Here is a 13,653-nt window from a genome sequence, read left to right as displayed (position 1 = left end):
AAAAAAAAGATGTATATCAAAGGTGTGTGTCTTCCTACCTCAGAAGTCTGGACTAGAACTGGATTCACCCACTTAAAACCAAGCAAAAAAAAAAATCTCATAGGCATGCCCTCCATTTCTGGATTATAGTTCATTCTAGATGTAGTAAAGTTGACAACCAGGAATAGACATCACAATTGTATACCAAAAAGAGAAAACATCTCCTGATCAACAAAGAAATAATCTTTTCAAAAAGCTGTGCAACTTGTAAGTCATATTTTGCAAAAGCACTCAGATGTGGCCAAAGATGTTAACTGCAAGCAAACTTTCCTTGTAATTTATAGTCAGAAAAGTCAATGAATTTATTCCACGCCCATAGTAAATGACACTGGCACTGTCTCCAACCCCCTTCTTCCTAAGTGAGAATGCTTACTGGTTCCTGTTCCAACACTGTTCCTGAAGTTGTGGGGATTATAACATTTTGGCTCCTGGGTCTTCAGAGCACCAGAGACAACACCTAAACCTAATCAAACACACTTTCAGAAAACTGGTTATAGGGGATTAAAACCGCCTAGGTTATGACTTTTGAAAAGGGAGTCATTGTGTTCCCAAGAGTGTAAGAAAAGCTGAGAACCTGGTGACCAGAAGTATGTCTTGAGACAGAGACTTCTAGTAAACTTACAAGTCCCATTCTCCCCCTTAAAGTCTACAGGGTCACATGACTACTAGCTAGTGAGCTGAATGGCACACTTCAGGTAAAGATCTTCTCTTCCCTTCAGGGTGATAGTTTTCTCTGTGGATTGTGGGAATGCAGTGGGTTCTGAATAACAAACAGCTTTGGTTGGTGTTTTGGGAGGGGAGGGGTGAGGATGTGGGGAGTGATTTTGAGACCTGGTTTCTCTGTAATAGCCCTGGCTGTACTGGAATTTGATTTGTAGACCAGGCTGGCCTTAAACTCACAGAGATCTGCCTGCCTGTGCCTTCCGAGTGCTGGGATTAAAGATGCACACCACTACACAGGCGCAACTTTGGTTGTTTTAGGCAACTGGATTTGGTAATATTAATGCAATTTCTGGCGGTGGTGGCGCACGCCTTTAATCCCAGCACTTGGGAGGCAGAGGCAGGTGGATCTCTGTGAGTTCGAGACCAGCCTGGTCTACAAGAGCTAGTTCCAGGACAGGCTCCAAAACCACAGAGAAACCCTGTCTCGAAAAAGCAAAAAAAAACAAAAAAAAAAACAAAAACAAAAAAAAACCATCTTGTCCTAACAAATCAGGATTAAGTCAGGTGTCCTGGTTTACAGAGCTAGTCCCAGGACAGACAGGGCTACATGAAAAAACCCTGTCACAAAAAATCAAAAAGTTAAAAAAAAAAAAAAGAAAAGAAAAGAAAAAGAAAAAAGAAAGACAGGATTACAGGATCATTGGGGCTGGAGGAATGATTCGTCTATTGTTTGGTATTTACTAGACATAGGCTTAAACCGATAGAAAGTCTTTATTAGCTGGCTGATGACTAAATTGGGTATTCAGGATCCCAGAGTAGCCTGGAGCCTTTCTCAGGGTGAGTTTTGGTTGTTTGGATTTTCGAGACAGGGTTTTTCTGTAGCTTTTTGGTTCCTGTGCTAAAACTAGCTCTTGTAGACCAGGCTGGCCTCGAACTCACAGAGATCCGCCTGCCTCTGCCTCTGCCTCTCAAGTGCTGGGATTAAAGGCGTGCGCCACCACCACCCGGCTCAGGGTGAGTTTTGAAGCATAAATATTACGACCTGATTTTTTTTTACATACTTTTTTTTGCCAGTTTAAATATTTTATTAGACATTCCATTTTTCCACCTGTTTTATTAGATATTGAATTTTCCACTTTGGATACAGTGCTTATAAAGTACAATGTTTTATCTATTTCCACTCCTGTGCACATCTTCCATGTTCAAATATTAAAGATGCCCATTCAGAAGCAGAACTACAGAAGCCAAAAAGCAAGGTTTGTACATTTAGAGACTTTCCCAGAACTATAGCCTTCAATGAATTAGGACTTTGTTTTTGTTTTGGCAGGTGGTTATTGACACAACCCTATGGCTTTTCAAGGTCCCTGCCACCACCAAAAAGCATGTAGTCAGCTTTTCTTCAACACCATTTAAGTGTTTCATGGCAGGACCTCTTAAAAGAGCTGCAAGATTTTGCAGGTAAAGCTGAGTCAGGAAGCCTCTCTTAAATGAGGTGCATTTGCCACTAGCAAACAGAGCCCACCTGAGAAAGTGCTACTATCAATAAGCTGTGCTTAAGTCTATTCTTTTCTGTCTAGAATTACTTCCCAGGCTCTGTCAGGCTTTATGTGGATACAGTCGTCCACACGTTGGGTACCACTTGTTGTCTGGGTTTCTGTCCTGCCTGGTTCCTGCAGTCGTTAGGTCACAAAGAAATCAGAGATCTACATTAATTATAAACTGATTGGCATGGCAACAGCCAGTACCTCCACCATGAGGCTGGAGCCTCAGGAAGCTGAGGAATGGGCTGGATCTAGCCATCAAAGCCACTGCTTTAATCCTACCCATATTGCTTAGCAAATTATAGACTCATGTGGTCAGAAAAAAAGAGAGATACAGTAAAGAGAGTTTCAAAGATGAAGAAAACCTCTAAATGTTTTACAGTGTGTTAGAAATATATGCAGGCTTGGGAGAGAAAATAAAAAGGTTAAAGTCCTTAAAATAAAAAAGGAAGAGAATAGATGCTGCCTGAGATGATCAAGCCTCACAGAATACTCCAGTCAGGACTTGATCATAATTCTAAATTTTCTTTAGGTCCCCATAAGATTATCAGCACCGGGGCTGGAGAGATGGCTCAGCGGTTAAGAGCATTGCCTGCTCTTCCAAAGGTCCTGAGTTCAATTCCCAGCAACCACATGGTGGCTCACAACCATCTGTAATGAGGTCTGGTGCCCTCTTCTGGCCTTCAGGCATACACACAGAAAGAATATTGTATACATAATAAATAAATAAATATTTAAAAAAAAAGATTATCAGCACCCTCAACCAGCAGGAAGTAGCCTGGAAAACTATGCCACATTCACAAAAAAATGGACTATGGATATTTTTCTTTGTTTAGAATGTTGGTTACAAGTTATTATGGATAATGGTCAGGAGAAAAGCTAAACAACGTATATTAGATTCAGAGTTCTTTTTATTAAAAAAAAAGAGGGGGAAGTGGTATGGGACAATTTTCTGTATTCTGTCAATTATATTTTAAATAAAAACTGATTGGTCAGTAGTTAGGCAGGAAGTATAGGTGGGACAAGCAGACAGGAGGTAGAGGTGGGTCAATGAGAACAGGAGAATTCTGGGAAGAAGGAAACCCATTCGTTGGCAGTCCTGGCCCAGCCACAGAAGAAGCAAGATGTGACTGCCTCGCTAAAAAAAGTACTGAGCCATGTGGCTAACACATAAGAATAATGGGCTAATATAAGTTATAAGAATTCATAAGAAGCCTGAGCTAATGTACCAATCAGTTTATAACTAATGTAGACCTCTGTGTGATTTCTTTAGGACTTAATGACTGCGGGAAACAGGCAGGACAGAAAACTCAGTCAACAGGTGGTGCTGACTATATGCTGAATTTTACAGCCTGAATGGCACTTCCATCATGTACTCAGCTATGCTAAGGTCTCAGAGTCTGAGTTTTGGGACCTTGTTAGAGCTCAGCAGTTAGGAGCACTTACTGGCTGCTTTTGGAGAGGACCCTGATTTCATTCGCAGCTGCCACATGGTGGATCACAACTATCTGTAGCTGTTCCAGGGGATCCCTCACACAGACACACACGCAGGCAAAACATCAATGCACATAAAATAAAAATAACCATTTAAAAAATAATACAGGATTATTTGTAGCACAATTAATAAAAACCCAGAGATAGAAATTGGAAGTCAACCTGAAGGCTCTTACCTCTTCCTCAGTCCAAAATGGTAATCCTATCTCCAGGAAACTCAGAATGAGACTGTGTGTGAGAGTTGTCTCCTTTTGTTTTATATTCCTCTCTTGGGCTAGGATTAAAGGTGTACACCACTACTGCCCAGGTTTCTAGGGCAAACTAGTGTGGCTACTGGGATTAAAGGTATGTCACCACTGCCTGGTTTATAAGGCTGATCAGTGTGGCTGTTTTACTTTGAACTTCAGACAAGCTTTATCAAAATACAAATGAAATATCACAATTATTTGCAAACGTTTTAGGTATTTCTACTTGGGAGTAATCCTTGAAATGTATGAAAATGCTTTTAGGAAACCCACAAATTTCTTTTTTTCTTTTTTTTTCTTTTTTTTCTTTTTTTGGTTTTTCGAGACAGGGTTTCTCTAGCTTTTGGAGCCTGTCCTGGAACTCCCTTTGTAGACCAGGCTGGCCTCGAACTCACAGAGATTCGCCTGCCTCTGCCTCCCGAGTGCTGGGATTAAAGGCATGTGCCACCACCGCCCGGCTAACCCACAAACTTCTAAAACTACAAATATTCAGCACATGTTTTTTGGGGACATACAAATATCAAGATTTCTTTTCTCACTTTCTGTTATAAGAGGGGGCCCTAAAATTAAGACTAACTCTTCTCTCTTTGACTTTCTTTTTGGTACAACCAGAGCTGTTATCTCTGGGACAGCCTTCTTTGCCAGATGTTATTCCCTATAGTTTGTAAGCAATATTGTTTGAGATTTCTTTCCTTATGTGATGGCTGGTTTATGTCAACTCAACGCATGCTAGAGTCAGAGGAGAGGAATAAGCCTCAAGTGAGAAAATGCCTCTCTAATACAGGACTGTAGGCAAGCCTACTGGACATGTTCAAATCAGTGACTGATGTGGGAGGGCCCAGCCCATTGTGAGTAGTGCCACCCCTGGGCTGGTCTCAGGTGCTTTAAGAAAGCCATCTTAGCAAGCCATGGCGAGCAAGCTAGTGAGCAGCACTCCTTCATGGTCTCTGCATCAGCTCCTGCTTCCAAGTTACCATCCTATGCCTCTGTGATGTGGAAGTGCTAACTTAATAAACCCTTTCTTCCCCAAGTGCTTTTGGTCGTGGTCTTTCTTCACAGCCACAAAAAGTGTTCTAAGACACTGCCACATTGCATATTTTCTCATTACTCCTCACTTCTTGAGAGATTTCTTGCATTAACTGCTATATCCCTAATGCCAGAGAGCAGGAATCAACAAGCATTTGTTAAGTGATTGAATAAAATGAAAGTATATAACTTTCATCATAACCTGAGAAAGTTCCATGACTTCAAAGATGGTAAAACAAACATGTACACAACACACTTAATAGTGTACAATCCTATCTAAATGACTCAAATCATCCTGAGAAATAGCTGGCAGGTTGAACACTCAGGATTGCAAATACTACAAATGGCCTGTGTAAGATTTTTTTTATTCCTGGATTAAGGATGTAGTTCAGTGGAAGAACTACTGGATACAATCCCCAGCACCAGGTTGGGAGCAGATTTTTTTATTTTAAAATAGTCCATTCTTTTTTTAAAATATTATTATTATTATTTTGGTTTTTCAAGACAGGGTTTCTCCATATCTTTGAAGCCTGTCCTAGCTCTTGTAAACCAGGTTGGCCTCAAACTCACAGAGATCTGCCTGCCTCTGCCTCCCGAGTGTTGGGATTCTCACACACACACACACACACACAAACACACAAACACACACACACACACACACCCGGGTGAGAGTACATGATCTGGAGCCTTTAGAAAATGATTAGGTTTTGGGTGTGAAGCCCTCATGAATATGATGAGGTCCCACAGGTGCGGTGGTGCAGGCCTTTAATCCCAGCACTGGGGAGGCAGAGACAGGCAGGTCTCTGTGAGTTCAAGGCCAGCCTGGCCTACAGAGTGAATTCCAGGACAGGCTCCAAAGCTACGGAGAAATCCTGTCTCAACAAACAAAAATTAATAAACAAAAATCTGATGAGGACCTTCGTAAGAGAAGTCATAAAGCTTCTTTCTCCTTTTGATCAAGTAAACAAACTGAGGTGGCATTATCAGAAAATTTGAAGTGGATGTCTTTTGGACAGTGACTCTGTGTCCTGAGCTTGAGCTTCCTGACCTCTAAAAGTGTAGGAAATAATTTTTTTTTTTGATTTTTTGAGACAGGGTTTCTCTGTAGCTTTTGGTTCCTGTCCTGGAACTAGCTCTTGTAGACCAGGCTGGCCTCGAACTCACAGAGATCCACCTGCCTCTGCCTCCTGAGTGCTGGGATTAAAGGTGTGCACCACTACCGCCCGGCTTTTTTTTGCAGGGGAGAGGGGTAATAAATTTTTGTTGTTCACAAATTCCTCAAATTATATTTTGTTATAGCAAGCCAAGGAGACTAAATTATAAACACAATGTTTCTATAACACTCAATAACAAATAATGCAAAACCTCCAAGACCAAATTATTAACATAAGAATTTAATATTTATTATGTTTATACATACAGTAATGCCAAAATGATGCTAAGTTCTGTAGATTTTTTGAATACTGTAAAAATACATGAGAGTAGGAATGCTACCATGAGTTTAGTATTGATACTTGAAAATAATCATCTATCTTTGGAACACATTTGAATTGATGATTTCTACATGAACAAAAACGTTTTAATACAGAAACCACTTTTCCAATAATGCAATAAATGCTATCTAATAGCTTGATTTTATTGCACCTATGGGTTTAGGTTTATTTGATCAGATGTCATGCAGAAAAATAAGCTGAGTATAACTTCATGAACATAGGCAGGGTGTTATTTTGTGCTACAAAAATTCAATGTGTGGTGACATTTCACATCTAAATCGTCAGGAAATTTTATTCAACTATTACATAAAATCACTAATTAGTCACACATGCAAGCTAAATGTTTTTAAATACAGTAATTTAGCTGTTGATATATTACTCTGAGCTGATAATAACAATCACTTCCTTGACCACTTAAATAGGTGATCATCATATAATTTTTTGAAACATTAAACAATGTATCTTAAATATAGATGTATATTTATTTATGTTACAATCACATAATTGGCACATCATCAAAATTTTACCATTTTAAGTATGGAAAAACAAGGGGAGAATTGGGGCTAAGATACCCTGTAAACCAGTTTCTATATTAAAAACATCTTTCCTTTATTTCTCAAATTCACTGTGCCAAAACCCTAAGTAGCTGAGTTGCCCTGTAAACATTCCTGTTTATTTGCACTGTTTCCTGAGGTAATCTGGAAACTGTTGTTATTACAGTAGCCTCACAATTTAAAATCCCTACAAATGTGCTATGGAAACATCAAAATAAAAACACAAATTCAAGTGACCTTGAGTAACCTTTCTCTATTACAAAAGCTTGATAAGAAATTTCTAGGTATCAAAATCAAACCACTCACTTTCATTTTTAGATGGCAAGAAAAACAATCTAACTTTAGATCGTAAAAAAATACACTTCAGCATCTCCTCAATTAGCACTAGGTTAACAATAAAACTATTTTATTTGCCTGTCACTGCTAGAATAATGTATAAATCATACAGATTTAGGTTCTCCCATTTTAAAAGGTGATAAAATACTGTTATATGCTTGGTATGAGTATCTGTCTAGATCTCTCCCCTCCCTCCCTCTTGTCCCCCCCCCCCCTTTAAGACAGGGTTTCTCTTGTCCTGAAACTCACTCTGTAGATCATGATGACCTTGAACTCAGAGACTGAGTTCACTGTGCCTCCCAAGTGCCGGAATTAAAGGTGTACATCACCACTGCTATTTTTTAAATTTTTTCTCTCATCTATTATATTGCCACCACAGTATATCTCTCCCCTCCCTGCGGTATATTTCTTAATAGGATCTTTTCTAGGAGAAAAAAAAGTAACTATTTACATGGGATGGGGGACAACAATTGCTATGACCAAGATGCCAACTTGAACAAATAAAATATTTTTCTAACTCCTTGTTCTGGTGCCTGTCTACTCCATGTCAATGGATTTTTATGAAACAAAAAATACTGAAAAGCTCTCTTTAGAGGACACAACTGAGCTCTGCAGATAAAATATATTTGTCCATCTTTAATATGAAAAGTCAATAGAATTACCATTGGAATTTCCTCCACAACTTAAAAATAGAATTTATTTATACAATGGTATTTTTAAAATTTCTGCATTAGACAAATCGGTTCCACCCACCCACATATCAAGACTGGGGACTTTATAATGCTGCGCCCGTCAGAAAGGCTCGATCCTGGTGAAAGGTTTCTCCTGACATTTGTCCACGGCATTACCCGCTGGCACCGACGGTTAGGATATCGAACCTTTCCCTTACATTTTGGTTCAATACCATGTGTCAGTAACCACCTCAGTGATTATTAAATTTTGGGTAGTAATAATTCTCATGCCAAGTGTTCACAGTTTAATCATTTGAGTTCTAGAAGGGGAACTATCCTGTGTTATTCCTTAATCATTTAAAGGAAACAGAAGTAGCAACTCTGTGCCCCATTAAATAAAAGCCAAGCCCACCTGAATCTTTGTGTTCCCAGGGATTGAACCAGCGCCTTGCACAGGCCAGGTCAGTGCTCAGTCACAGAACTACATCCCAGCTATCCACCTTCACTTTAAACGATGCTGATGAAGACAACACCCTGTTTAATATTTACTGAAGTATAGAAGTAGAAAACGTATTATATTCTTTTGCTAATGATAAGAATATGATTTTCTACCATTTATAAATATAATTTGTTAATTTATAATCAAAGATAATTCCTTAAAGTATCCTATGTCCTATATAAATTATCAACTTCTATTTACCAGTTCTATGTGCTACAGTTACCTATAATTTCATTTTGGCCTTAGCTAGTCACTTACAAATTATCTTTAACAGACCACAAATGATTATGAAATGCTTTAATATTTTCAAATTTTCTAAGCAATAAGCTAATCGATACATTACTTGTAAACTCACACTACCAAAATTCCAGTGGCTCCTTTTTACATGAGCGAATCTGATAAACTATGAAAAAGTGATCATGTTGCATTAGGCACTAATTCCGACTGTTATAGCAACATTTCCTGTATAGTAACACACAGACACCGCTGCAAAGCCCTGAGATGATTCCAGTGGAGTGGGTACAAGGATGAACAGTTTTCCTGTCAGAGTTATAGACTGACTTCAATATTTTACTAGAAAACGACAAGCACATAAAAATGTGAAGTGTGATTCAAAACGGGCAAGATTTTAAAAGGCTAAAACAGAAAGTGAACTGTAACAGCAGATGCAGTACATACACGCAGGAAGGCTGTGTTACATTTAGGAAACAGCACATCAGAGGATGAGTCTGTTTACCACCCTCTCTGAATGTCTGATGGCGAGTCGCAGCATAACGGGGACTTTTCTACTACTATCAAAAGAGATTTGTTTTTTGAGAAAGGGATCTCCAAGGACATGAAAATTAACATGAAATATATTTTATCATTTAAGAATAGCAATTTGAAAGCATTAACTGATCTGTTTTGTCTAATTTTTTGAGACAGGGTTTCTCTGTGTAGTCCTGCCTATTCTGGAAGTCACTCTGTAGACCAGGCTGGCCTCAAACTCATGGAGATCAGCCTGCCTCTGCTGGGATCAAAGGCGTGGGCCACCACCGCCTGGCACATTAATTTGTTTTCAAAGGATTCATCACGTGATGGAAAAGTTCAGTAACATTGGAAGGATGCACTATTCCTAAGAGCACATAGGCACATTACACATACGGTTACCACTGCAGCACTAAAATAAAAATGAGGTAAATAACAGTTGACAGATGATTATAATATTCTTTCATAAAAAAGAAGATAAGCTTGTGCACTGAGTGCTCTTGACTCTGGAACCACCTGCACGTAAGTGTCGCTGACATGGACCCAATGGCCTCCCAATTCACTATCAGGTTCTTTCAAACCTAGCAGAACAAAAAGAACAATTTTACAGTTAGTGTGTTTACATCCTCTCAATTGTAAGCAGAAACACATACATCATAAAATATATTTAATTCTAACATCTTGCTTTAAGAGTTTTTTTCTTAAATTATTACCCAAAATGAACTAATGGTTCCAAGGCACCAATGTGTCTAATAAATTATACCAATAGTTACTTCCAGTTAACAAATTTTTTTTTTTTTTTTTGGTTTTTCGAGACAGGGTTTCTCTGTGGCTCTGTAGACCAGGCTGGTCTCTAACTCACAGAGATCCGCCTGCCTCTGCCTCCCGAGTGCTGGGATTAAAGGCGTGCTCCACCATCGCCCGGCCAGTTAACAAAATTTTAATTTAAATATTTAGTAAAATACTTCTAATACTTAATTTCCCAGAGAAAAGATTCACTTTCACCAACAAGGAAGAAGGAGGAGCTTGAGAGACGACACAGTAAGGAAAGGTGCTTGCTGTACCATCCTGGCCACCAATTTGATCCCTGGAGCCCACACAAAGGTGGAAGGAAAAACTGAGTTATACAAAACTATTCTTTGGCCTCCAAACATATGCACATGTACATACAGTAAGCACACAGACACATAAATAATAAATACATTTTAAAAACTAATAAAGGAGCTGGGTGTGGTGTGCATGCCTTTAATCCCAGCATGAGGGAGACAGAAGGAGGTGGATCGCTGTGAGGTCAGCCTGACCTATTACAGTGAGTTCCAGGTCAGACTGTGTAGTGAGACCCTATGTCAAAACAAAAACAACAACCAACCGACCAACAGCAAAAACTAATAACAGAGAGGTGAGAGAGATGGCTCAGCATGCACTGGTCATTTACTGTTCTTGCAGGGGATCGGAGTTTGGTTATCAGCTCCCATGCTGGGCAAATCACAATCACCTCTATAACTCTTCTCTTGGGCACACCTCTTCTGAACTGCATAAGCAACTGCATTCATAGCTGCACATGAACACACACCTGCATACTCACACACAAATATCCATAAAAATACACCTTAAAAAATACAGGGAATGGGGAAGCAAATCTAATGGCCTTTGAGCACAGCTAGCAAATTTCCATGCCCTACTCTTTTGAGGACCTCGTACTGCTTCAGAAGGCTGGGTAGTGCTGCTGATGGAGTGGCCCAGTGGTCAGAAGCACCATCCACACAAGCCTGCTGAACTGATTTGATCCCAAAGCCAAAACAAAAAAAGCCAGAGAACAATGTTGCCTATCAGTCATCCCAACAGCCCTATGGGGAGATGGGAGGCAGAAAGGAGGGTTACCCAGAAGTCCCCAGGCCTGACACACACACACACACACACACACACACACACACACACACTACGACCTCTCTGAACTACTTTAAAAAAAAAAATCACCTGTCAGTTCATACTACCTAAAAGGATACTACTTTGTGATTATTAAGAGTCTTAAAGATTATCTAAGCAGACTTAAGATTAATAAAATGAATCTATAACTCACTTCTTTAAAAAAAAAAGAGAGAGAGAGAATTCTTCCACTTGGAAGAATAAAATATACATACAAGGGAAACTCTGTCTCGACAAACCAAAAAAAAAAAAAAAAAAAAAAAGAACAAACTATACTTAGGATACTTACCTGGTACAGTTTTCCTTCCAGTCATATATTCAGATAACTTCCTAGAGGGCACTCTCACTTTCACGTAAGCAGTGTAATGGCCTCCTCTCATTGAGCCGCTGTGTTCCACTATACCGTAGAGACCATAGAGAACTTTCTCTCCCACACTTATATTCTTTCAAAGAAAAAGATTTAGTAAAATTCAGTTAAACACTGCATGGAAAAGTAAATGCATAAGAGAAACATTCTTAAAACCATACTGAGAAGCTGGGCGGTGGTGGTGCATGCACTTGGGAGGCAGGGACAGTTGGATCCCGGTGAGTTTGAGGCCAGCCTGGTCTACAAACTGAGTTCCAGGACAGTCAGGACTGTTACATAGAGAAACCCTGTCTCGAAGAAATAAACACAAACAACAAAAACCAAACCAAACCAAAACATACTGAGATACTTATGCTTCTCAATGAACAGAAAGCCCGCCACGGAACTGCATTAGAAAACAAAACAGAGGGGAGATTATCAATCCCAAATTTATCCAATCTATTTTAATTACAACTGTTTGCATGTAGAAAACAATAATGATAGAGAGATAATCATCAAAACCTAAATCATGGCAAAATACAAGAAAGATTCCAAAAAGAAAAAGAAGAAATTATGCATTAAAATAGTATTATAGGAATCTTTGATTTATTTGTAAACTAATTCATTTTAACTACTGTATTGATTTTTAAAATGAGTTAGTATATAATTCATTTATGAGAAAAATCACATTTATGAGACAGCAGGAAACATAAACACTAATATATGAAGATATATTAACTGACACTGTGGTTGTGTTAAAATGGGAGAGGGCGAGGAACATAAAGCCCAGTGCATGTGAGATGGCTTGGGTTCACTTGCCACCCCCACCCACAAAAAGAAAGCAATCTACATAGGAAAATATATGGTAGTGAGGGTGGTACAAGCCTGTAACCCCAGCAGCACTTGGAAGGCTAGGGTAGGGGGCTCATGAGTTCAGGACCAGTCTGGGCAAGATCATATCTCAAAAGATAAGCACAACAAAACAAAAACAGAAAAAGAACACAGAGGAATTATTATATTTTAGACGTGCACAATGAAATGACAGCTGACACGTAAAAGAGGAAAGCAGTACCAGAAGACAAAAGCATATGGATGAGGACTGGCCACAGCCTGAGCCTTTTAGGAATGCAAGATGGAGGTTCACTGTACTGTTCTGTCTACTTTAAATACGTCAGGCATTCTTTAGAATGGGTACTTCAAAAACACAATGTTCTCAAAAACTAAACACTGAGCTTAAAAAGTCTCAATTCTTTTTTTTCAGTTTTTTGAGTTAGGATTTCTTTGTAGCTTTTGGAGCCGGTCCTGGAATGTGCTCTGTAAACCAGGCTGGCCTTGAACTCACAGAGATCTGCCCGTCCCTGCCTCACTCTTGCTTGAAGCCAGGAGCAAGGATAGGTGGGGCTGACAGGCAGAGAGGATAAATGGGAGGAGAAAATGGGGAAGAGGAGGAACAATGAGAGAACAAGGGGAGGAGGATGTCAAGGGCCAGCCACCCAGCGAGCCAGGGATTAGGAGTGAAAATAACATATACAGAAGTAAGAAAAGGAAAAAGCCCAGAGGTAAAAGGTAGTCGGGGAAAATTTAAGTTAAGAAAAACTGGCAAGAGAGCTGGAGAGGTGGTTCAGAGATTAAGAGCACTGGCTGCTCTTCCAGACGTCCTGAGTTCAATTCCCAGCAACCACATTGATAGCTCACAACCATTTACAATGAGATGTAGTGCCCTCTTGTGGCCAACAGGCATACATGAGGGCAGAACACTGTATACGTAATAAATAAACAGACAAATAAATAAATACATCTTAAAAAGAGTTTGTTTAAAAAAAAAAAGGCTGGCAAAAAACAAGCCAAGCTAAAGCCAGACATTCATAACTAAGAATAAGCATCCATGTATGATTTATTTGAGAGCTGGGTGGTGGGTAAAGGTAAAAAGCCAAGAGCAAAACCTCAACATGTCTTAATATGTCATACCTTACAGGCTGCAGCACAGAACGGTGCTAAGTCAAGGGTGAGTGGAAAATCTACGTGTCTGTTCACTTTACGAAGACTCAAGCCAGCCTGAAAAAGACAAAATAA

General features: G+C 39.4%; 1 protein-coding gene across 3 annotated transcripts in view; it reads right to left on the bottom strand.

Annotated features, from left to right (window-relative positions):
* Positions 1 to 6,386: 6,386 nt before the first annotated feature.
* The window catches only part of LOC126503444 (ubiquitin carboxyl-terminal hydrolase 45-like), a 35,409-nt gene continuing 28,142 nt past the window's right edge, over positions 6,387 to 13,653 (bottom strand). For all 3 annotated transcript variants that reach the window (XM_050145140.1, XM_050145141.1, XM_050145142.1), the window contains 3 exons: positions 13,549 to 13,635; positions 11,524 to 11,677; positions 6,387 to 9,889 (listed from right to left, as the gene is read on the bottom strand). In XM_050145140.1, the coding sequence (XP_050001097.1) occupies positions 9,759 to 9,889; positions 11,524 to 11,677; positions 13,549 to 13,635 (372 nt within the window). In that variant the 3' untranslated portion in view covers positions 6,387 to 9,758. The remainder of the gene's footprint in view (positions 9,890 to 11,523; positions 11,678 to 13,548; positions 13,636 to 13,653) is intronic.

This window comes from Alexandromys fortis, unplaced genomic scaffold (genome assembly GCF_014885135.2).
Source record: "Alexandromys fortis isolate MF-2015 unplaced genomic scaffold, M_Fortis_MF-2015_v1.1 scaffold_2_1_26212458, whole genome shotgun sequence".
NCBI lineage: Eukaryota > Metazoa > Chordata > Mammalia > Rodentia > Cricetidae > Alexandromys > Alexandromys fortis.
The sequence above is the reverse complement of the archived record's forward strand: the minus strand, read 5'-3'. Positions and strand labels throughout refer to the sequence as shown.